The 26,896-nt window shown below is 36.9% G+C and overlaps 1 protein-coding gene and 1 long non-coding RNA gene across 4 annotated transcripts; both read right to left on the reverse strand.

Moving 5' to 3' along the window:
• Positions 1-1,790: 1,790 nt before the first annotated feature.
• On the reverse strand, positions 1,791-26,869 carry LOC127851768 (uncharacterized). Of its 3 annotated transcripts, none has more exons than XM_052385638.1 (8): positions 26,763-26,869; positions 21,726-21,804; positions 17,531-17,590; positions 14,597-14,643; positions 12,070-12,139; positions 11,002-11,196; positions 8,001-8,077; positions 1,791-7,237 (listed from the first exon to the last, which is right to left on the reverse strand). In XM_052385638.1, the coding sequence occupies exons 1-8, from the start codon at positions 26,847-26,849 to the stop codon at positions 2,810-2,812; spliced, it is 5,043 nt and encodes a 1,680-aa protein (XP_052241598.1). In that variant the 5' UTR covers positions 26,850-26,869; the 3' UTR covers positions 1,791-2,809. The 3 variants fall into 3 exon arrangements, with proteins under 3 accessions (XP_052241598.1, XP_052241597.1, XP_052241599.1); XM_052385637.1 differs by having other exon boundaries at positions 7,995-8,077; XM_052385639.1 differs by lacking the exon at positions 14,597-14,643 and having other exon boundaries at positions 7,995-8,077; positions 26,763-26,832.
• LOC127851778 (uncharacterized) lies at positions 20,542-21,556 on the reverse strand. The gene is made up of 4 exons (XR_008035942.1): positions 21,478-21,556; positions 20,933-21,007; positions 20,863-20,897; positions 20,542-20,577 (listed from the first exon to the last, which is right to left on the reverse strand). It is a non-coding gene; the product is annotated as an uncharacterized LOC127851778 (long non-coding RNA).
• Positions 26,870-26,896: the final 27 nt, after the last annotated feature.

The following is a 26,896-nucleotide window of genomic DNA, read 5'->3' on the forward strand; positions in this document are numbered from 1 at the left end:
ACTGTGCGTAAAATTGCGTCTTGCCTACACTTCATTTAAGTTCCGATCAAATCCATTTGAACATGTACAAATAATTCGCTTCTCACAACATTTGAAAATTTAAGATCCCTATTATCGATAGACGTGTCTTATCGTACGCCATGGAGTGATATTCGGCCAACGTTTATGGGGGCACAATTTACAATTTATCATAAAACAAGCGAAAGTGTGTTTCCCAAATAAATAGACAGCAACAACGTGATATCTAAAACAAGGCTTATAATTACCCTAAAGACATATTTAAAAAAATTTGCCGATGGCCACATTACCATATTTCTCGAATAAAAAGAAATATGTGGCGTGCGAAAAAAAGGTTGTTGACCCCTAGTGGAATAATAACCAAACTTTTCAGACCTCTAAATAAATTGAACGCCCAAGTCCATACCATCATTAGGATAGTTTAAAAGAAGAAAAAAACACGCGTTTGTCAATGAGTAAAATCGACGCACAAACATTATGAGAACGTACAAGGTCGTTAAATAAAAAAATTAATATCTAAAAAATCACGTCTTTGAATATTAACTTTCTATTGTGTGTGTCACCTTACGATGCAACCATGTAAATGTTCGTAATACCCATTTTAGGTGTAATGGATACTATAATTACAGTTTGCAGGTGAAGTGGCTCTTACTTTATAATGAAAGCGGTATGGAAATGATATAGTTGTTGCGTGTTTGAAACCTTTGTATAATTTCAAAAGGATACATTTCATCAACACATTTGGAAATGAGTGTTAATGTCATTTGACACCAACACTTTTCAGTACACTAGTTTGAACGTTTTCACCAAAAAATGTGAATTTCGGAAATTTGTTGAGATCATAACTCTTGCAACATTCGTTTGAAAACATAGATTAAAGTTTCAATCTAAAATTGCAATAGCAAACCTTTATAGATGGGCCAAACTAAAACCAGAGTTCCGTGGTCGAAGACATATGCCCCCAAAAGAGGGCTTTGAACTAGGGACCCCTATTTCAATAGGGGTCATCTACTGTCCAAGGCAAATGCACATGTGAAGAATCATTTAATTCGTTGACAAGTTATTGATCGGAAACAATTTTCACACTTATTGTGACAGTGACCTTGACCGTTGACCCAGTGACCCGAATTTCAATAGGGGTCATCTGCTTTCCAAGGCCAATGCACATGGGAAGTAACAAGCCAATCGGTAGATTCGTTGACGAGTTATTGATCAGAAACGATTTTCCAACTTACTGTGACATTGACTATGGCCTGTAGCCTAGTGACCCCAATTTCAATAAGCGTCATCTACTGTCCAGGTCAAATGCACATGGGAAGTATCAGGCCAATAGGTCAATTTGTTGACGAGTTATTGATTGGAAACGAGTTTCACACTTATTGTGACAGTGACCTTGACCTAGTGACCCCAATTTCATTAGGGGTCATCTACTGTCCAAGACCAATGCGCATGCAAAGTATCAAGCCAGTCGGTCAAATTGTTCAGGAGTTATTGATCGGAAACGATGTTCACACTTATTGTTTTTATAGTGACCTTTGACCTAGTGACCCGAATTTTAATAGGGGTCATCTTTTGTCCAAGGCCAATACACATGAAGTATCAAGCCAATCGATCAATTCGTTGACAAGTTATTGATCGGAAACAAACTGGTCTACCGACCGAAACACCGGCCGACATCCAGCAAAACAATATACCCCCTCTTCTTCAAAGGGGGGCATAAAAATTAACTAACATACTGGTATAGGAAAACTACCGATGATCATAACAAAGTGTTGATTCTCATTATTTTATTAACACCATGAGTTCATAAAATATAATGCCATAAACAAATGGTCACAATTATTCCAAGGAAGTGTGAACATTCAAAAACAAACACAGATCTATATGAAATACAAGTATTTAATGAGAATTTCAAAGTCGACCATAGCATGTAAAATTGGCATTCCGCCTTTTAGGCCAACTTTATAAAAAACAAATAAAAATTAATTCAAAGTAACAACTTTCACATAAACACATTTAAGATACACATTTTATTTAAGATTTAAAGTATAATTCTTCTGATTTAACTTATTAGTATCAATCACTGATAATTACAATTTACATGCATTTTATACATACAGCTAGAGTATTATTCATTGCAACATAAACCTTTTTAAAAAAACAAAACAATTTCAAATCTTCAACTGATATAATCTACATCAATGGGTACCAAAAAGGTTTGCATTGCACCACATAATAGAGCCATATTACGCACACTATTTTACCCCCCAAAAAATTATGTTCTTGTACATCTTATTTCACTTGTAAATGGATTTATTGTTTATAGTTAACTAAAGTACAAGTATTTACATATCATTGACTTCACAGTAAACTTAGAAGGGATTCAAATATATGTATTTTGTGTTTTACTTACATTTAACATGAAATACATTGATAACTAATAAGAACGTCATGACATCAGCTTTAGAATATCATATTTGAAATACATTAGTAGTACTTAGTAGAAACTCATGAAATTAGTATTAGAACATCATATAAATTATGTGTATAGGCATGTTTTGGCAGTACAAGTATCTAAATAGAAGAAAGTGCGAGGTGCTTTAAAAAAATAAAAAATAATAATGGATCTGTGGTTATGACCAGCTTCTGTGCATGCTTTTAGATTCATAATTTAAAACAGTTAATATTTGTCAGTCAAACACTAATATGTTATTCAAAAGAGCACCCTTCATCTGCCATCCTTTTTTTCACACTTGCGGAAAATACTGGAACATTTTCGTTCCCAAAGTTGCTACAAATACACAACCTCCTCTTGATCAGCATCTGCGCACGTCTCTTCCCCGGCCATGATTGTAGACATAGAAATATCCATTGAGAAATGGGCCCCAGGTTTTATAGGGGTACTCTGTGCATACCCTGACGTAACAGCTGGCTTTGACGGCATCAGACTGTTCCTTATTCGGCCCTGATCATTTGGAACATCTGCCTTTCGTATGTGTGCCAGATGGGCGGGAGGTCTTGTAATGTTCTCATTTTCCTTGTTATTCTTGCGCATAGCACTTTTGTTTAAAACTGGTGGGTTAATGGGAATTTTGAAGCTGTCTGATATGCCTGTTGACACTGGCTGCAGGCAATCAAGTTTGGCTGCAAAGAGATCTTTTCTTATATTGGGGCTTGTAAGATGTTTACCATGTGATTCAAACTTACGCCCAAAGGAATCTTCATCACTTTCAGCATATGCAGTGTTGATGGGCCTTTCATCAGTAATATTACATGAAATTCCCATTGAACGACCGTTTTCTTTGGTACCATCTGTATCTGATCGAGCATTTTTTCGGAAATTATCGGCAAGGGGTCGGTTTTCAGTTAAGTTTCTCATTTGCACACGTATAGACTGCCTCTCTTTTGACACATCGTCTAAACAAACAAAACCAGGTGACTGTTGTCTTTTATTCTGTGCTAGAACACCATAGTTACATTGGGATTCAAATTGAGGTTGTATTACATTGATCCTATTAACGTCCCTTTTTCTCTCTGCTGACCGTTCAGAAGATTCTTTCCTATGCCTGAATGTGTCAATAGGTTTCACATTGCTAACATTTTCTGTATGAGGTAGTCTATACTGACCAGTGACATAGGTTTCATTTCTTTTATGAGATTCTTTTTTGTTGCTGGGCTGTTGTCTACATTTCTCAGAACTGTTTACTGCTTGCATAAGTCTATCTCTCTCCTTATAAGCTTCATGCTTTTCATCGACAAAATCTTGCATTCGATTTTCAGACCTTTCATACATTAATTCCCTTCTATCCTGCCCCATATGACCATTTCTTGTCCCCGTTTCAGAAACACCTCTTATGAGACTGATATTGTTCTCAGTTTTCGCTAAAGTCCCATAGTTTTCGCAAGTATTTACGGTCCCAGAATTTTCACTTGAACTTTGAGTACCATAGTTTTTGTTTGAATTTTGAGTCCCATAGTTTTCATTCGAATGTTGAGTGCTATAGTTTTCATTAAAATTTCTATTCCCATAACTTTCATCTGAATGTTGTGTCCTAAAGTTTTTATCAGAATTTTGCGCTATAAACCAGTAGTTTTCATTTGAATTTTCAGTCCTAAAGTTTTCATTTGAATATTTAGTTGTATAGTTCTCATCTGATTGCAAGGTCCTAGAGTTTTTGTCAGAATTCAATGTCCTATAGTTTTCCTCTGGTTTCTCTAACTGCATAGCTTGCCCTGTATCACCTCTGGCATCCTCCCCACTGGTTCCCCACTCCATCATTAATTGCTTCACCGAATTCCTCTTATTGTCTCTTGGATCTTTCAATGTTTCTGCTGCCCTGTTGTTACCATCTCCCCTCTCTAACGATCGCTGCTTCTGTATTTCCATAGCCATTGATTTTGGTGTGTTCAATTTCAGCTTGCTCATGGAAGTGCTGGGTGAGAAATCATCTCGGACAGCTGGTACCCTCTTGCGGTCTACATTTGGTGACATGTTATTGTAAGCATCCGTAGAAATGCCTCTGGATTTAAATAATGTAGGTGATTCAGCAAGGTTACCATGCTTTGCATGTTTTGTTCTAGAATTTGGTGATAAAATGTTTGGTCCCTCATTCAAATTCATGTTTTTTGAATGGGCAGTGTTCACATTATGTCTAAGGCTATTTACAGAAGACTGACTGTTATCTAATCCCATTCCATTTTTGATTTCAAAAAAATGATCAATAGGTCTTCCATCATAAGCATTTGAACTTTTAACATTTTTACTGTACCTATTAAATGATCTCGGGGATTCCCCTGATCCTGTATTTTCTTTATAGACAGGCACTTCTGGTGGCCTGATATGGGCACTTTTCTCAGCAGACCTAATGTGCATATCATATTCCTGATGCTTATCATGTTCATATCCTCGCTGGTGATCATTTGTATACGATCCATTCAATACCTTCTCAGATCTTATGTGAACTGTTTGACCACTTTGCCTGCAGTGCTGTTCATTTCTGAATGGTACAACTTTTTCACCATGGTTCAACTTTCTTGACTTCGAAGGTGTTGGTACAGCATGGTTGTCATGGAAGCCATCTGGTGCTTCGTCAAGTTCCATTTTTTCCATGTATCCTCCGCTAAGCTGACGCTTACCCTTTACAACATTTGAAGCTGGCCCTTCATTCCAGTTTGACCCGACATCTGCTTTCCTGATCATATCACCAACCTGGTCAGCAAACACTTGTTTATTACTCCTTGAATGTTGATTTATATCATTTGTATTGTTATTCAAATTTCTTCTGACTTTTAACCTTATTCTGCCATCATTCACAGTGTTAACCAAATTATACATATTTTCATTTGTTTCTTCAACACCATCAATGTAATTATATTCATGTCTGTTGTGTGGGCTTTGAACATTCTTCATCTTTTGTCTGTAAAACTGAGCATCATTACTGTGTTCAATAGCAGGACTGCGAAACTCTGCAAGATTCCTTGGGTGTGTGCTTTGTGGCCCAAGCTGAATGTCTGATTCCCAACCATCATGAGGTTGCCGTGAGTTCCTTGGAGATTTTGAAGGTTTTCTTTGACGATGATGATGCTCCTCATGTCTGTCTTTAGGTGACTTAAAACTTGAATCAATTGTTTGTCCACTTGGATATCTCATTTTAGAAACCACGGCATCTGTATAAACATGAACCAAATTTGTTTCATGGTTTCTTCCAGTAAAGACTTTGTTTTCATCATGAGATTTAGCGTTCGGTTTGGGATGATTGTCACTGTTCTCCTGTCCATGGTATATATAATGGTGACTTTGCTGATATTTCTTTTCATCGGGAGATTTCGTTGGTTTGGGATGGCTGTCGCTTTTCTCATATCCATGGTATTTTGAATGGTGACTTCGCTGATGTACCATTATAGGCTCGACTGAGTTTGTTTGTGGACTCAGAAGTGTGTCGATATTGTATCTTTCATCACTGACATGTCTTCGTCGACCTTTTGTCTGCAGACCATCAAACGACTGATCATGGCAGTTTTCAGTGAAGCTCCTTACATTTAATCCATAACTTGGTCTCTGTGTGCAATGCTGATCCAAAGAAACCGAGTCTATATTCTGACAAATACTAGTCTTTAATCTCATTGGTTTGTCAGTTTTAGGCACATCAATTCCAAACAGCCATTTCTCTACTTTATCAACCGATTCATCATCCAATATGTGGCTTTTACCCGAAACATTCATCGATACATCCAAAAGTAATGAATTTTCGTTCATAACTGTATCAAAGTGCTTCAAATTACTCACTGTTAATTTCTCAGACAGCTCAGGCTGTAATTTAGATTCAGACATTGAAGAAGTTTCCCCATAAGAAGTGCCAACTCCAGAATCTTTATTGTTTTTCGAAATCACACGTGGAGAACTTTTTTCTATATTACCAGACTGATGTGTCCAACTTTGTCGGGCTTGCTTCAGATGAAGTGGGGTTGCAATACCATCAGCATGTTCATGATTATTCGGAGATATAGGTGGAGAATTTCTTCCTGAATCATCACAACTGATAGATCTCATAGGTAGCATCCTTGGACTGTGCACTTGTGTTAGGCCAGTACTACCAGTTTGTTGCTGCTTGATGTTTGGGCTGTAATGATTCGGATCAGGGCGTTTTTCCACTTGATGAATTGAGTTATTCATATGACTAAAACTTGTTGAAGGCAAATTATTATGATTTTTCTCACTGGAATGATGTTTTCTTCTATTAGGAAACCCAGCATCTTCTTTATGTCCATCTCTTGGACTCATACAGACATTCTTAACACCAAGGCTTTCTAAGTTACCTTTCATGTGTATTTCATTGGGAACATTTTCACTAAATGGCGTGTGCTGAGTACTTAATCTACGAACATGTTTAGGTCTTGCACCTAGAACATTAATATCTTTTCTAGCAACCTCCACAGCAGCCATGACATATTCTGATTTTAATCCCTGTGCATTCATTCTACCTTCACCTTTAATGTCTGCTTTTAATGCCTGAAAAATGTCTTTGACAGACTGAGGCCTATTGACATCTGACACTTTTCCTTGGGTTCCAGCTGGTTTTTTCTGGCTCTTATCAGGCTGTTTGTATGAGTTTCTATCTTGTGTGCGCCCTCGACCTCTCGGAGACTTGTAGTTCCAGCCTTCAATATGAGCAGCGGTAGAGAAACTGCTGCTGTCTGAGAAATCTGACGGCCTGGAAACCTGGGTACAAAGAGGTTAGCATTTTAAGGATCAAAAGGTAAAATCCTTAACGGATACAGGCTCTTTAACATCTGCTTGTTCCTTTACATATAGACTTAGAATATACAGCAAGTGTTTGTTGCAAACAATCCAAAAAGAAAACCCAACTCTGGAAAAGCAAAGCTCTAATTCAAATCCCATTTTAATGTGCAAAAATAATTGTCAGATAAGATTAGAACAAGCTGTAAATGTGTAACAGACACTGATGCACCTACAACATATGTTTGGACTTAGACAAAACAACTTTATATTCTACAGTGGACAAAACGACAAAGGGTCATTATTGAGCCAAAACTGGTCACATTCAAAGTACCTTTCTTTGAAATCTTCTGCACATTAACGTCATTCAACTGTGAAATTTTGAGAGAGATCCAATCAGTATTTAAAAAAAAAGTAAAACACACAAGATTACACATTTTGTAAACAGACAAAGGGCTGTAATTCTACCAAAATTTGTCGCAGTTAAAAATTCTTTATTTGCAAATAAAGATCATAAACCTGCGAAAGTTTGAGTGATATACAGTAGTATTCAGTAAGTATTCAGTGTTCAAAACTCAAGCTTTGGGACAGTCCATGAGAGAATATAAACATGTTTTTTTATGGTTCTATATCAGCCAATATAAAGCTCTCTGCCATTTGAATGATTCAGCTATTAGTTATTGTCTTAAAGCAAGTTGGCTCTTTAGGAGACTGCACAAGTTTTCTATGTTGCCCTCACTTTTACCATGTGCTTTGATGTCAGCTGTGGCCTACAGATGGCTGCCTTTCCACCGTCCACTTCATCAGCAGTGTTGGTGGCATCTGCATAAAGAATAAAACACTTTTGTAATAACTACTTTATGTAAGATTCACTAGCTTTAGCCTTGTTGAGACATTTGTTAATACTTATTCGTGATAAAGAACACACAATCTCTTACCCACAATGCGGACGACTGACAGTCTCAAACTAAAATTATTCTCACTGTTTTTCCAAAAGACAAATATAATTATCATTCTGATTGATAAAACAAGTTTGTTACTTTTTCTCTTTGTAAATGTGTTAATGTCACCTTAGTCCAAGTGGCACAATTGTCAACAATCTGACCACATGATCTAGTTTTTACTTCATGAGACGCAGTTTTAAACTAAGCCTAAATAAGTTTAAGACAAGCATTCAGACTTATATAGGCCTTTTCTAACAATTGAACCCATCGCCTCATTTAAGACCCCTCTTGACCCAGATACAAACTTAGCCCAGATATTGACAAAAAAAACTTATCAAGTTTCATCAAGATTGAGTCATAAATATTGCTTCTAGTGTGATAACAAAGTTTTCCTAAGACTTAAATATTATATGTGACCTAGTTTTGAAAATAGTTGACATTCATATGACCTTGGCCTAGAATTTGTCAGGATTAACATTTTGACCAAGTTCCATTGTGATTGAGTCAAGAATGTGGCTTCTAGAGTGGTAACGTTGGTTTCTTTTATTTGTCCTATTGAAACCAATTGACATAGTAATAATCTTGGTCTAGATATTGTCAAAATGAACACTCTAATCAAGTTCATGATTGAGTCACAAATGTGGCTTTAGAGTGGTATTACATGTTATTGTTTTCTTATATTTGACCTGATGACCTAGTTTTAACCTAACTTGACCCAGATCCACACTTGGCCTGGATATTGCTCTGACTGGGTTTCAGAAGGTTATACCACTAGAGTGAAACCAGAACAGAACAGATACTTACAGCCTTAGCATATATACAGCTCATCAATAAAATCAATAATAAATAAATATACACAAGTCAAAATAACATAACAATTTTATGCATTGTTACAAGTATATGATTTTTTGCAAATATACCCAGGTTTTCAATTTAAAAAAAAAGTCTGAAAAAGGGAGACAATTCAAAATGTGCACTGTTACCCACCTTGTTTCAAATTCAATCTATTTTTACTTGTGGCGACCTTAATTTCAATAAGAATTAAAAAGTCTAATAAAGGGTGACAACTCAAACTCAAAATGTGCATTGTTACTGATTGTTCATAGTTAATACCACTCTTGTTTCAAAATCAATCTATTTTCAGTCGTAGCGCCCTTTACCTTGGAGATATCGACGTAATTCTTTCACACGAGACAAAGTCCAATGATGGTGAACAAATGTGCCAAATGATTTTAAAATCTCACAATAAACGACATAGTTATGGCCCGGACAAGCTCATTTATGGCCTTTTTTGACCTTTGAACTCAAAGTGTGATCTTGACCTTGGAGATATCCACGTAATTCTTTCGTGTGACACACCGTCAATTAATGGTGAACAAATGTGCCAAACGATTTTAAAATCTCATAATGAACATCAAAGTTATGGCCCGGACAAGCTTGTTCCGCCCGCCCGCCGAGATTCGCAAAACCTGGTCAAACAAGAAAATTTGTTGAATTGATATCCCCTGCCAATGTACTTCTGGACACAAATATTTCTGGACGGATGGACATTGCTAACGTGCATCATCCTCTTATCCATTTATATACTCATACCAAGTTTCAATGAAATCCGTCAAAGCACTTCCAAGATATGGCTCCAGACACACACAAAAAACATTTTTTCAAGATACAAAGGACCATAACTCTGTTATTATCCAATGGTGTACAATGCCATTTGGGGTGCATCATCCTCTTATCCATATATATACTCATACCAAGTTTCAATGAAATCCGCCAAAACACTTCCAAGATATGGCTCCGGACACAAAAAAGCATTTTTTCAAGATACAAAGGGCCATAACTCCGTTATAACAGATGGTGTACAATGCCATTTGGCGTGCATCATCCTCTTATCCATATATATACTCATACCAAGTTTACATGAAATCTGCCAAAGCACTTTCAAGATATGGCTTCAGACACAAAAGTGCCGGACGGACAGAAGACGCCAAAACAATATCCCTCCGCCTATGGCGGGGGATAAAAAGTATGCAGTAAGATAATTATATACACAATTTTAATTCTGAGAAAAAGATATTCTCTCATAAAGCTATATATTATAAGATCTAAGTTTAAATGCTTAAATACAGAACTTACATATAGAAAATACAGATAAGAAACCAAAGATTTACTTAAACAAGGTCTTTCTAAGATTGTACCTGGTGACCTAGTTTTTGAACGAACTTGTCTGAGATTTAAACTTGTGCTAGATATTGTCAAGATAAGTATTCTGACAAGATTTTATCAAGATTGAGTCATAAATTTTGCTTCTAAAGTGGGAACTGTTAACAGCTTTGTTTTAGATTTTACCTAGTGAATTTTGGATCCTACTTGACACATTCAAAAGCTGCCTAGACATTGTAAAGATAAACATCCTGACAAGTTTATACCTGACACAGACTAACCAAAGTAAGTGAGGCAAACATGATTATAATTTCTTAATTTTATCACTTTGACTATTGAAAAAAATGTCTGGTTCATCTGCACTTTACTAACATAGCTTCAACGAAACATTTGCATACTGTAATAACCGTATTTTGGTGAAGAGTAGCATGCAGTCTGCACAGGCTAATCAGGGACGACACTCTCCACCTAAAATGGATTTTTGCTTAAAAGAGACCTTCAATTTACAAAAATTCCATGAAAGCGCAAAGTATTGGCCCTGATTAGCCTTTGCGGACTGCACAGGCTATTCTGGGACAACACTTAACCCACATACATTTAGTTCAAATTGTTCCAGAACATCAAGAGAAGGTTACACACCACTGTCAAGCTCTGAGAACTCCTGACTGATGGTGGCTGTGCTACTCTGCTCCTGAAGCTGTTGGGAGTCTGCATCACTATCCTCGTCACTAAGCAGGGTCTCGTACGAGTCACTGGAGTTGATAGTCTCAGCGTCGCTGGGTTCATTCTCCTCCACTTCTTCAAGCACGCTGGCTATCAATTCAGTGGACACGTCTATGGTCAAGATGTAGGATACTTGTAATATATGTCTTTTACAGGGACAAATAATATTTATCATACACAATGGATTTCTTGTCGCAAGACTTACCATAAAATAACCAGTAATGTGAAGTAATATCCATTCCAATTTTCTGATAGTGTTTAATCATAATTGAATGTCTATTATTTGTTATGGGTTACATTATTAGTTGTACTCACACTGAAAATAGTGCAAACATGATTACATGTGACCTTGACCTTAAACAGCTAACCCCAAAAACAATACAGGTCTTCCTTTCCTCACAAGTCCCCAGCCTACCAATGTGGATGATGGTATGTCAAGGTTGTTCACAAGATATCCCGCAGGAACAAAACTGGTCTACGGACCAACCAACCATCTGAGTGATAGATGGACAGCTGTAAAGCTTTATACGCAGCCGCTCTTTTCTTTTCTGTAGGGTATAACCATGTAAGCCCTTAGGGCTAATTAAATAAACATCTTATTTCTATAAAAGTATGTTACAATCATAAGTGATAGATGTACAGCTGCAAATCTTTATACGCTTTTGTCTTCGCAGTTGGGTATAACCATGTAAGCCCTTAGGGCTAATTAAATGAACATATTATTTCTATAATCAACAGCTTATTTCTATAAAAGTATGTTATAATCATTTTTTTCTTCATAGTTCTATCAGAAATTATCTGAGATTTAATTTCATTCATACAATAATGTTGTGTATCAATGAATTTCACATATATGTACATGCTGTTGCTTATTTGTACACATTTTCAAGTAACGTTTACAATGACAAAAATTCAATAGAAAATTAAACAAGAATAAATATATATACCATGGAAGGTATTATTTCAATAATTAATATGATATACCATTCGTGAGATCAAAAGTTGAGTCAAACTCCTCTTGATCTGTATACACCAGACCAGGTGACCCAGCAGTCTGAAAGTAACCAATAGGAGACACACTCATTCATTGACTAAAGCACTATAAAAAAAGGCGTTTGTTTTTTTCTAAGGTTTAAATGCTACTAGGAGTCATCGATGTCACAAAAACTTGAGCTTTATCACGGACGTTACAGCTTTGTGACATTTATGGGAGGCATTTAAATGGTTAAGTTCAAGGGCACATAACAAAGAATATGTCAATCACTCTGCATTAACAAGAGCTGTCAGAAGACAGCGCACTCGACTATTCGAGTGCTTGACAGTATAACGTTAGCTATCATGGGGAAATTGTTCATATTTAATAAGGTCAAGGTAATATAGTCATATTCTAAGTGGAAGAGGACCATAATTGAAACATATTGATCGCTTATGTTTTAAAGAAGTTGTATTTTATAGACAATTCTTAGTTCAGGTATGTTTTCCACAATCTATTGAACATTTGTAAAGACATAAAACAAAGTAATAAGATTGTATTTCAAGTTTGATAGCAATAGCTTGGGTGGGTTGGTTGGACAGTCCTTCAACAAATTAATAAATAAATATTTGTGTGTTTTTCTTACAATTGTTTAAAAAAAATATACATGTATTGTTCTTTTTGGGTGTGGCGGGGGGGGGGGGGGGGTTGGTTGGGGGGGGGGATTATATGTGGGTGGGTGGTCATTTATATGATGATCTTTTCGGGGGTAGGGGGAGTTCTGGGGTGGGGCGTGGGTGATGGTTTGGTTGAAGACCATTGTGGAATGTCAGGTAAGTGTTGTTTTGTCAAAGTATGAATCAAATCTGATCATAAATAAAGAAGTTATGGCAATTTAAGCAAATGTTTTTAATTTGACCTTGAGAGTCAAGGTCATTCAAAGGTCAAGGTCATGTTCAACTTGCCAAGTACAGTACCCTCATGAAAGTAAGAAAGTATTTGAAGTTTGAAAGCAATAGCCTTGATACTTTCGAAGTAAAGTGGATCTCAACACACAATTTAACAAAATATTCAAAGTTACTAAGACAAAAAAGGGCCTTAATTCCGTTAATAAGCCAACCAGAGTTATGCAACTTGACCTGTACAGTCCCCTTACGATAATTACAAGTTTTCCAAGTCTGAAAGCAATAGCTATGATACTTTAAGACTAAAATGGACCAAAACACAAAACTTAACCAAATGTTCAATTATATAAGTATAAAAGGGGCCATAATTCTGTCAAATGCCAGTCAGAGTTACATAAATTTGCCTGCACAGTCCCCTTATGACAGTTAGTAAGTCTTGCAAGTATGAAAGAAATAGCTTTGAATCTTTAGAAATAAGTTAACCTAAACACAAAACTTTACCAAATTTTCAATTTTCTAAGTATACAAGAGCTGTCAGAAGACAGCGCACTCAACTATTTGAGTGCTTGACAGTATAATGCAAAACATCATGGGGATATTGTTCTTACAAAATGCTTGATACAGTTGTCTGCTCTTGTTTATATATTGGGGTCATGTTGGTAAAGAAGTATGCCAAATATAAAAGCAAAATGAAAAGGTACATAGAAAATATTTGATGTGGTATGCAAACTTTAACATAGATTTATCAATAAAATGCATATTCTAAGTGGAAAAAGAGCCATAATTCTTACAAAATGCTTGTTACAGTTGTCTGCTCTTGTTTATAAAGTTGGGTCATGTTGGTAAAGAAGTATGCAAAATATGAAAGCAATATGTCAAGGGAAATCGAAAATATTTTATGTGGTACGCAAACTTAAACATTCGAAAACTCACGCTAATGCCGGGGTGAGTAGGATAGCTCCACTTTATATATTTCATATATAATAGTCAAGCTAAAAGGACAGACATTTTGTGGAACAGAAAATATTATCTAGGAAATTTGTTTCAGAACAACGCGAACTCAATTCCATTAAAAGCAGAATTCTGACAAAGGGACAAAGAGGCCACTTTATGCTCCTCCTATGGAGCTTGACAATCTAGGGACCTGTACGGGTAAATGGCTTGAGGGCTCCTTCTTACATATATATAGCCCTATCAGGTTGACCCAACAATTTGTGCAGGATGAAAGCATGATGAGTTTCTCCAAGCATACCTAAGGCCTCCTTTAAACAAATGCTTTGTAGCCCGTGCTGTTACAGTCTACATGTATGAAAACTGGCAGAAACATTATGGACAATACACATAAAGCAGAGTCCCATAAAAATGGCAGACAAGCATAGCATTCATGCCCTTATTGGAATAAAATGGCCATAAAATAAAATAGTACCATCCAGTATCTACAGAAATCACAATTTTAGTGATCATTTGAACCCAAAAATTCCTGCCACGCAATTTGCTTAATTTTCAGGACTGGAACCAGAATATTAAGTAGGAAACTTAATCAAGAGCATATTATTTGTTGTTAATTGGACAAAATCTACTATTACTACAGGGTGTTGTGACTATGGCTTAAGTAAGTGATCTTATAAAATACCTTTCTTGTGAACTGTATGTCTTTATTTATGTCCTCTATGTCTTTATCTGAAGAAAAGGGGGAAAAAATTCATAAGACATTTGAAACAATTTAATAATAAACATTACCTGTTATTAATCGACTTAATAATATTTGATAAGAATATGTCAAGTTTCCTATATAGCTCAATACAGTGTAAAGGTTGCCAATCTTAGACTTGACCAAATGGAAAAAACTCTTATACCAAAAACAAGAGCTGTCAGAGGACAGCGCGCTCGACTATTCGAGTGCTTTACAGTATAACGTACGCCATCATGGAGAGGGGGGGGGGGGAATATAATGTGGGTGTGTGATCATTTAATAGATGATCTTTCAAAAATAAGAAAAAAATATAAAAAAATTGCAGGAGTTGGGGGGGGGGGGGGGTTCTGGGGTGGGGTGTGGGGGATGGTTTGGGTGGAGTGCATTGTGGTATGTCAGGTAAGTGATGTTTTGTCAAAGTATGAATCAAATGTGATCATAAATAAAGGTGTTATGGCAATGTAAGCAAAATTTATTAATTTGACATTGAGAGTCAAGGTCATTCAAAGGTCACGGTCAAATTAAACTTGCCAAGAACAGTACCATCATGATAGTAAGAAATTACCAGTATTTGAAGTTTGAAAGCAATAGCCTTGATACTTTAGAAGCAAAGTGGATGTAAACACAAAATTTAACAAAATATTTAGAGTTACTAAGACAAAAAAGGGCCATAATTCTGTTAAAAAGCCAACCAGAGTTATGCAACTTGCCCTGTACAGTCCCCTTACGATAGTAAACGAGTTTTCCAAGTCTGAAAGCAATAGCTATGATACTTAAGGAGTAAAATGGACCAAAACACAAAACTTAACCAAATGTTCAATTATCTTAGTATAAAAGGGGCCATAATTCTGTCAAAATGCTTGATACAGTTGTCTGCTCTTGTTTATAGATTGGTAAAGAAGTAGGCAAAATATGAAAGCAATATGTCAAAGGACATAGGAAATACTTGGCGTAGTACGCAAACTTTAACATAGATTTATCAATAATATGCATATTCTAAGTAAAAAAGGTGCCATTATTCTGTCAAAATGCTTGATACAGTTGTCTGCTCTTGTTTATAGATTGGGGTCATGTTGGCAAAGAATTATGCAAAAAACAAGAGATGTGTTCGTCAGAAACACAATGCCCCCTATTGCGCTGCTTGGAAAAAATTAAAAAAAATTGACCTTTGACCTTGAAGGATGACCTTGACCTTGAACTTCCACCACTCAAAATGTGCAGCTTCATGATAACTCCGCTTTGATTTATTTTTTTTACCTTTGACCTTGAAGGATGACCTTGACCTTGAAGGATGACCTTGACCTTGAACTCCACCACTCAAAATGTGCAGCTTCATGAGAACGCCGCTTTGAATTAAAAAAAAAAAGACCTTTGACCTTGAAGGATAACCTTGACCTTGAAAGATGACCTTGACCTTGAACTTCCACCACTCAAAATGTGCAGCTTTATGAGAACGCCGCTTTGAATTAATTTATTTTTGACCTTTGACCTTGAAGGATAACCTTGACCTTGAAGGATGACCTTGACCTTGAACTTCCATCACTCAAAATGTGCAGCTTCATGAGAATACCACTTTGTAATTTTATTTTTATTTTTTTGACCTTTGACCTTAAAGGATGACCTTGACCTTGAACTTCCACCAATCAAAATTTGCAGCTTCATGAGATACAAATGCAGTGCTCCAGCTAGACCTAAATTGAAGGGCGCCCCGCTTGCCCTCCCAAACCTCCGTCCTGCCCTTCCCAGGGCCCCCCTGCCCTTTTTTTTACATATGATGATTACTAAATCTCCTATAACAATCCATTGTAATTAATGTATACCTTGTTGTAGACATTTTATTTGAATTGTTTAATGACAATAGGAATAATATATTATAACAATTATTAATAACATATAAATTAACATGCAAGAGGAAGCATTCCAGAAATGCCGGCGCGCTCGAAAGTGCCCTTTTGACAAAATACTGCGCGTCCAAAGTGACCTTTTGACAAAAATGCCCCCCCCCCAGCCCTTTTCAAATCCTAGCTGGAGCACTGACATGCATGCCTAATTTTAAGTTGCTATCTTCAAAATTGAAAAAGTTATGGCCAGTGTTAAAGTTTCGGAGGGACAGACGTCATATATTTGACATTTGACCTTGAAGGATGACCTTGACCTTCACCTTTCACCACTCAAAATGTTCAGCTCCATGAGATATACATGCATGCCAAATATCAAGTTACTATCTTCAATAGTGAAAAAGTTATGGCCAATGATAAAGTTTTTTTCGGACGGACGGACAGACTGACATACACACATACTGACATACTGACTGACGGACAGTTCAACTGCTATATGCCACCCTACCGGGGGCATAATAAAAGCAATATGTCAAAGGACATAGGAAATATTTGGGATAGTACGCAAACTATAACATTTGCACGCTAGCGCTAACAGGAACGGGAACACCGACGCCGGGGTGTGTAGGATAGCCCCAATATATATATTTTATATATAATAGTCGAGCTAAAAATGGCCCATAATGAAAATTGCACACAATACAAGATCCAAACAATCAAACTTCAGGATAAGCTTAGCCAATACAAGACAAAAACATTCTTATTCAATTTTAAAAACGCTTTAGATAAATAATTGTGGACTTCATAATTGCACATGAACTTTTAAATGACAACACACAAACAGTGATATCTTTAGCCTTAAAATGTATTGTCAATTGTGTAGGGAGTGACAAAATGGTGTGTTTAACTTGTGGCTGGATTGCCTTGCTTCAAATTTACTTCACTTATTCTTTAATTTAGGGTCTGTTTATGATTTTGCATCAACAAATTTAATTAAGGTAGTTTTCACGACAATCACACAAGTATTAACACAAACCTTTGTGCTTCTGTTCCTTTCCATGTTTTCCGATTTTCCAGTCAATCTTGTTAAATAAACCTAAAACAGAATGAAATATATCCACAGCATTTAACTATGGTATAAAATCCTAGGGAAAACAAGCAAATAGCATGATTTCTAAAAATGTGTTGGACGGGGATCATAAAGCCTTTTAACATCAGGAATGTGTTTCTTGATTTGGGAACAGTGACAAGGCTTCCTTTGTGGAAATATTTTAACAAAAAATATATGAAAAGGGAATGAATAATCCACATCAAGCTTAAAACCTAAATCTTTTGAAAGACGTCAGCTTGGGGAAACCAGCCCACATTCCGTTCCTTCCTTAAAGAAGGGTAAAAACCCTCAACAATCAACTGCAAAAAGATCTGTACAATACTGCACCTGAACCATATTTCCATGATATTAGCCCTGTACATGTACCATACTAGTACTACACAAACTAGAGCTTAGTCACAGACGTGACGAATAACCCCACATGCAGCATTGACACAGAATATTTTGCATGTTATCTTCACAAAAAACAGCGGACAACACACTAAGTGACCCTGTGACCTGGTTTTTGACCCTGCATGGCCCATGTTTGAACTTAACCTACACATCATCTGGATACAACTTCTGATCAAGTGTGGTGAAGATCGAATGAAAACTACTTGAATTAGAGAGCAGACACCTTGCTGAATGTGTAAAACGTACTTAGTGACCCAGTGACCTAGTTTATGACCTGGCATGACCCATATTGGAACTTGACCTAGACATCATCTAGATACAACTTCGGACCAAGTTTGGTGAAGATCCGATGCAAACTACTTGAATTAGAGAGCGGACACCATGCTCAATGTTTAAAATGCACTAAGTGACCCAGGACCTAGTTTTTGACCTGCCATGAACCACGTTCAAACTTAGCCTAGACATCATCTAGATACAACTTCTGAATAAGTTTGGTGAAGCTCTGGTGAAAACTACTTGTATTAGAAAGCGGACAACATGCTGAATGTTTAAAACGCATTAAGTGACCACATGACCTTGTTTTTGACCCGGCAAGGCCCATGTTCGAACTTGGCCTAGACATCATCTAGATACAAAATCATACAACTTCTTACCAAGTTTGGTGAAGATCGGATGAAAACTACTTGAATTAGAGAGCGGACGCGGACCGACCGACAGACCGACCAACAGACAGACAAGCTCACTCCTATATACCCCCCTAAACTTCGTTTAGTGGGGGTATAATGATAACCCTGTACCAGACTGCCATGATATGTGCCCTGTACCATACTGCCATGATGTGAGCCCTGTACCATATTGCCCTAATGTAAGCCCTTTACAATACTGCCCAAATGTTAGCCTTGTACGGGACGATTGAACTTTACCAGTACGCAACACTTAACATAAAACAGCGTACCCTAACCCTAACCCTTAACACCTTCCACATAACAACTAACGCAACACCTTATAATCCTTTTTATCCTAATTATTCCCTTAGTATCGGGGGCTACCGCCCCCAAACCCCCGCTTTGTCGATAGTGGTAAACAACTGCGTACCGGTAAAGTTCAATCTAGCCGCCTTGTACTATATTGTCCAAATGTTAGGCCTGTGTCATACTGCCCAAATGTTAGCCCTTTACAATACTGTCCAAATGTTAGCCTTGTACTATACTGCCCAAATGTTAGGCCTGTGTCATACTGCCCAAATGTTAGCCCTTTGCAATACTGTCCAAATGTTAGCCTTGAATGATACAGGGTTCTCAATAAGAGCCAGCCGCCGGCCAAATCGGCTGTTTGAAATCAGATTTTGGCCGGTTAAAAATCGCTCAGATTCGGAAAATCGGCAATTGACTTTTCGAAATTTGCGTGTCTTTTTGTTATTTTTGCTCCTTTTTGCTATTAAGCAAAGACGTCACTTGATTATCTCCCTCAACGAATTACAACAACAACAACAATGAAAAGGCGCAAATTGGAATCGGTCAAAAAGCAGTCAAATATTTTGACGTTCTTTTCATCACATGGTGAATTTTTGTTCCTGATTGCTTGCATTTTTTTGTTGTTGTGAAAGTTTTGTTTTAATTCAGTAACGTTTCAAACTAGAAGTGTCAAGCAAAATGTGCATGGTAGACGGACGATCAGGCCCTTTCCGCCCATTCCTGTAGGGCCGAATTTCAGCCCCATTCCCAATCCAAAATCAAAGTCTTTTCCTCATCGAATAAAATGTCCCAATTGGAACTTTGTGCAAAAAAAAACGTCAAAATCGTAAAAATTGACCCTAAAAATAGAGTGCAATTACGTATCCGAAAGTCGTATTTATCCGAATTATGATACACTTTATTTGTGAAAAATTGTATTTTAATGAATTAGGGCAAACCTTTAAAAGAGCTAAAATATATAAAATGCACAAAAATGCTCAAATTTAAGTTCCTGGTTGACCATTAAAATAGCCATAAAATTGCCCAAAATGCATGAAATCAAGTGGTCAATTTTAAAAATTTCTGGGGGAGCATGCCCCCCGACCCCCCTAGAAGGCCTGTTGGTTTCATCTTGGCCTGTTGGCTCAAAAGTTATTGAGAACCCTGATGATACTGCAATGATGTTAGCCTTGTACCATAGTGATAATGCCATGACGTTAGCCCTGTACCACAGTGATACTGCCGTGATGTTAGCCTTGTACCATAGTGATACTGCCATGATATTAGCCCTGTACTATATTGCCTTTATGTAAGACCTGTACCATACTGGCTAGATGTTAGCCACTATCTCATACTGCCCCAACGAAAGCCTCTTTATATAAGGATTCCCCAGACTGAAATTCCCCCCTACCTGTCCTGTATCCCCAGCCTGTAATTCCCCCCTACCTGTCCTGTATCCCCAGCCTGTAATTCCCCCATACCTGTCCTGTATCCCCAGCCTGTAATTCACCCATACCTGTCCTGTCCTGTATCCCCAGCCTGTAATTCCCCCCTACCTGTCCTGTCTCCGCAGCCTGTAATTCCCCCCTACCTGTCCTGTCTCCCCAGCCTGTAATTCACCCATACCTGTCCTGTATCCCCAGCCTGTAATTCCCCCCTACCTGTCCTGTCTCCCCAGCCTGTAATTCACCCATTCCTGTCCTGTCTCCCTAGCCTGTAATTCACCCATACCTGTCCTGTCTGGTATCCCCAGCCTGTAATTTATCCATACCTGTCCTGTATCCCCAGCCTGTAATTCGCCCCTACCTGTCCTGTCTCCCCAGCCTGTAATTCACCCATACCTGTCCTGTCTCCCCAGCCTGTAATTCACCCATACCTGTCCTGTATCCCCAGCCTGTAATTGCCCCCTACCTGTCCTGTCTCCCCAGCCTGTAATTCACCCATACCTGTCCTGTATCCCCAGCCTGTAATTCACCCATACCTGTCCTGTATCCCCAGCCTGTAATTCACCCATACCTGTCCTGTCTGGTATCCTCAGCCTGTAATTCACCCATACCTGTCCTGTCTCCCCAGCCTGTAATTCCCCCCTACCTGTCCTGTATCCCCAGCCTGTAATTCCCCCATACCTGTCCTGTCTCCCTAGCCTGTAATTCACCCATTCCTGTCCTGTATCCCCAGCCTGTAATTCCCCCATACCTGTCCTGTATCCCCAGCCTGTAATTCACCCATACCTGTCCTGTATCCCCAGCCTGTAATTCACCCATACCTGTCCTGTCCTGTATCCCCAGCCTGTAATTCACCCATACCTGTCCTGTATCCCCAGCCTGTAATTCCCCCCTACCTGTCCTGTCTCCCCAGCCTGTAATTCACCCCTATCTGTCCTGTCTCCCCAGCCTGTAATTCACCCATACCTGTCCTGTATCCCCAGCCTGTAATTCACCCATACCTGTCCTGTCTGGTATCCCCAGCCTGTAATTCACCCATACCTGTCCTGTCTGGTATCCCCAGCCTGTAATTCACGCATACCTTTCCTGTATCCCCAGCCTTTAATTCCCCCATACCTGACCTGTCTCCCCAGCCTGTAATTCCCTCATACCTGTCCTGTATCCCCAGCCTGTAATCCCCCATACCTGTCCTGTATCCCCAGCCTGTAATTCCCCCATACCTGACCTGTCTCCCCAGCCTGTAATTCCCCCATACCTGTCCTGTATCCCCAGCCTGTTATCCCCCATACCTGTCCTGTCCTGTCTCCCCAGCCTGTAATTCCCCCATACCTGTCCTGTCTTCCAGCACCTGGTAGGAGGTGATGTCCAAGATGGATGCAAGGTCACTCTCCTCCTCCAATGACTCGTACTGAAATAATGTTAAGAAAATAATGATTACAGGCAGTGACATTGCTGATTAGGTCTGGTATAACAATTAAAAACTCTTATTACATGGAATAATATAACATTTTGTAAAACAAACTATAGTTAAGTCAACAAACATTTAGGGTTCATACACAGCGATTTGTTTTCTTTTTTATAAAGTACCAAAAAACTGTGCTTTCCGAATGGGGAAAAAAACTTAACATTTCCTCTTTATTTTTAAATCAAATGCAACATTTAGTTAATTTCCCTATGAATCTCTATGGCTTGAACCTAAGTTTAAAGCCACACGCCTTGAAACGAAATACATGGCATAGTAAATTTGAGTATAAATAACAACATATTTTATTTATGCCAATTAGAATATATCAGGTGGTTACAAGGTAGAAATCCGTCTCTTTTGCGCTTTAAAAATTAAAAAATAATCGCGTTTGTCGAAATGGACGCATACGTCTAGAACTCCTACTTTCAGTTTTAAAATCGGGACTGTTTGAAAAATAATAAATTACTTGCTAACTAGGCTATACATTTAATTTTATCTATCTCAATTAGAATATATCTGGTGGTTACAAGGTAGAAATCCGTCTTTTTGCGCTTTAAAACTTAAAAACGATCGCGCTTGTCGAAATTGACGTATTAGTATAGAAATCCTACTTTTGGTTTTAAAATTAGAAAAAAAGACAAATAACTTACTAACTAGGCGATAGATTTAATGACAATTTTGCACACTTTCAAATAACATCTATATGTATCAATTAACATGTACATCATTTCAAGGTGTGTGGTTTTAAATAATATTGAGAACTTGACAACACTTGGTTATCAATTTTAAAGTATTTGTTAGCAACAAACGCTTTACACTACTTTCCCAATCTGAAAACTTCATTACACGAATTTTCACATTTGCAGATTTCTTTACACTAATATTTCCCAAACAGGCTAGTATAGGTACTTTTCAAAATGGTCAAAAAAAATCACTGATACAGGACTTTTCAGACAAAATTCAAGAACTCGTTAAGCATTGTTAAGGTCAACAAGCGAAATTCAAGCACTTTTCACCTCACAACTCATGTTTAGCCTGCATAGTACCTACTACATCAGGGCCCTCAATCTATCAAATCTGCCGCCGAATTTCGGCGGCAGTCCCCCACCTGAAAAGTATACTTTTTTCCCCTTTTGGGGGGAAAAATTCCCCCTAAAAAAAAATAAAATAAAAAATTATTCTATTTCAATTTAATCGTTTCAAACATACTAAATCATGAAAAATGCAATGAATATAGTGCAAACATGTACAAATGAAATAATGAGAGAGTAAGTAAAAAATCCCCCAAAAACGGAAACGCCGCGAAAATTCCCCCTCCTAAGGGCTGCGGACCCCTTCCCCCAAAGTAGTGTGAGGGCCCTGTACATTTTACATTATACAAGTGACAACAATTCCATTCTTTACAAGACATATATTTGATAAGATTCATGTTTATATAAAACAAGAGATGTGTTCGTCAGAAACACAATGCCCCCTACTGCGCCGCTTTGAAATAAAATTTCTTTTTATCATTTGGCAAGTATAGAAATCATCTCCCTTTAAAGCTTAAAAGCTTATTACTTCCCTTGGATTTGGTTTTTTGACCTTTGACATTGAAGGATGACCTTGACCTTTCACCACTCAAAATGTGCAGCTTCATGAGATACACATGCATGCCAAATATCAAGTTGCTAACTTCAATATTGCAAAAGTAATGGCCAATGTTCAAGTTTTTGGACGGGCACAGAGACTGACAGACAGACAGACGGACTGACAAATCAACTGCTATATGCCACTCTACCTGTGGTTTATCAAAGAGATCATAGCCACAGTTCATCATGTATCTATGGACAAAAGTCCACAGGTAAGTAATGTCACCTACCATTCACAATTAATACAGGAAAGAAATGATAGTTATATCATTGAACAAAAAACTTCTACAAATCAATCATTCAGGTTTTTTTTTTGGCCCAATTTTATAGCCGAAATAAGGCTACATGTATGTTCCCAATCCTAAAAAGTATACTTTTTTCCCAAAATGTGGCAAAAAATTCCCAATTTCCCATATATTTTTTTTAGAAAGAAGTGTCTCATGGGTATTTTATCTCAATTTTAATTCAATTACATCTAACAAAGTATTATATGATTTTGTTCTTTTAATTTGAATGATTATAAGGAGTTATATCAAATTTAGTATTTCCCTAATCAGTGGACTTTACGTTTGGAATAAAAAAGGCTTATGAATTCATTTTCCCAATTACATGAAAATGCAGATAAAATTCCCAATTCCGAAGCCATGGGCTATCTTCCCAAAAAGTGGGAAAAAAACCTGTCATTTAAGTTATAAATAAAAAAAATACAAAATCTGAACAGTTACTGTAAAAAGAACTTAAATTCTTGGTTAAGAGGTGCTCGATCTTAAACAATTATAAAACAAAGACTGAAAAAGCGGAATACATTAATTACAATTTTTAAATGTTGTGGTAATTTTCTGTTCCATTAAAAGAATATTCGTTTTGTTTACATTTATTTTTTTTTAACAAACTAGGGGTGTTGAAATAAGGGGCACCATGTCGAAATAACTATCTCATACTTCGTTTACATTATAAGTAAATAAGATACATATAGAGCATTCTTACGTTAACACTTAAAAAGCGCGGGATGCGATAAGTTACATTATTGGTATGTCGAAGTAAGGAGGATACCGATCATACAAATTGGTATACACATTTTAATCTTAAACTGTCGAAATTAGGGTACTAAATTTGCTCTATATACTCTTTGTTGAGGGGAATGGGGCCGAATATCGGCCCTGAAATTGCCATAAAAAAACACTGCAGGGCTCAACATTAACAGTTGTCCTATTGCCCCTGGCAAGTAAAAGTTGGGTCCGGGCAAGTTATTTTATAATCTAGTTGTCCGCCCGGGCAAGTGCAAAATAGAACAAAGATCATTTAATTTAGACTTAAATTAGACTAAATGCTGTAATTATTTTGTTAAATGTTCACAAATAAAAAAAGGTTTTGTGGTGTATCATTTTGATTTTTATTAAAGAATATGAGATTTACAGTTAATGTGATATTTCATGTTTGGGCAAGTGGCTTTACGTTCAGGGCAAGTAGATTTTCTAAGAACTTGCCCGGAAGGGCAAGTTGGTTTTTAGGTTAATGTTGAGCCCTGCACTGTTATGGGAGCATACTGTATCAAGTAAGTTGTTTTAATTTGCACATTATGGATATATTTAATATTACGCGAGCATACCATATCAAGAAAGTTGCTTTAATTTGCACATTATGGATATATTTACGATCTATTTGTGTTCATTTTAGCCAGAAAATATTTTATATGGCTAATATTTCCTATTAAAGCCCCGCCTGGATTCTGGGTAGCATCTTTACATGAATTAACGTGTAATCAGTTGCAACTCCCAGCGACCCGGAGGGTCAATAGCTGGGAGTTGTATTATACTCAAACCCGTTTAACTCGTGGGTCTGGTTGAGTCGCAGTATTTCATTAGCGCCATCTGGATGTTGTTTATAAACAAACCTGCGTGACCTTCTTGTCAAATCTGACAGAAAACATCTCTCGCTACAGATTGGAATCAATTTTTGGTAATTAAATGTAGCAAAACTCAGACATTAACAATATTTGAATTTTTATAGTTCAGTTCATTGTCGTAACGAAAAAATACGACATTGCCTGAAAATAACTGTGCTATTTATTGTATTTGATGTCTTAAATTCCATATAGTTAAATAGTTATATATAATACTTTATTGTTTGTTACGTTGGAGAGTATGTCAGAGCTTTGATAATTCATGTTTAATTTAAAATTGGTGCTGTTTAACCTATATAAACAACAATGGTGGACAGTGGTGTTGGAATTGTTTCTACAGCAGTTAATATTGAAGGATGTTTGCCATAAAAAGGCAGTTGTCCAATAAAGTTAAGTTAATATGATTGTCGTTTAAATCATTTATCTGATATATGAAGATCGTTCCTAAACGCAAGTGAATATTCCTCAAGTACCGCGAGTAAAACGGTACAGGTGTTTTTTTGCCAGATTTTTATAGCTGAAATTCGGCTATGTTCCCAATCCCAAAAAGTATACTTTTTTCCCAAAATGTGGCAAAAATTCCCAATTTCAAAAAAAAAAAAGAAATTTTATTTTTTTATTTTTTATTTTTTCAGAATGAAGTGTCTAATGCGTATTTTATCTCAATTTTAATTCAATTACATCTAACAAAGTATTATCTGATTTTGTTCTTTTAATTTGAATGATTATAAAGAGTTATGTAAAATTTAGTATTTCCCTAATCAGTGGACTTTTCATGTGGAAATAAAAAGGCTAATGAATTTATTTTCCCACTTTCATGAAAATGCCGATAAAATTCCCAATTCCAAAGCCATGGGCTATCTTCCCAAAAAGTGGAGAAAAAAAACCTGCGGTATACAATATATTGCAACTAGATCCTACAGCAACATGATAAGACCGTCTCATCTTCAACCACCATGCACATTTCACCTTGTTTCGTATCATCCACGATTCCCTACATTCAACCATTTAACAAACTACCTGGGTTTGATTCAATTTTGGAAATGACATAAGAATCATGATATAAATTATAAAGAATCCGGTTTTACAGATTTTTTATTTTTAAGAACTTTTTTGTCATAAGTCAAGACTTTCAGATCATTTTTCAAGGTAAAATAAAAAAAAATGTTTTAAGCAAAAAATAACTTTGTCCTAAACGTTGAATGACCATTTATTGTAAAACTATTAAGCACTCCATATTACGCCCCAATTAGGCTATTATGAAATTTACGGACGCTGGTCGCGAAAACATATGAATAATGAATATGGATGCCACAGTTCTTCATGACATAGAAAACTGTACAAACAATCAAAAATTCATAATATACCTTTCTTATTAACGATTTGGTTTCATATCTAAATTTTGCACGGCTTAACCTTTGAGCTTGAATAAATTTGTTTAAATCCCGCGCCATTTTTTTTCTGTTTACATACAAACTAGACACGGCGGTATTACCACAAT

This window comes from Dreissena polymorpha, chromosome 11 (genome assembly GCF_020536995.1).
Source record: "Dreissena polymorpha isolate Duluth1 chromosome 11, UMN_Dpol_1.0, whole genome shotgun sequence".
Lineage (NCBI taxonomy): Eukaryota > Metazoa > Mollusca > Bivalvia > Myida > Dreissenidae > Dreissena > Dreissena polymorpha.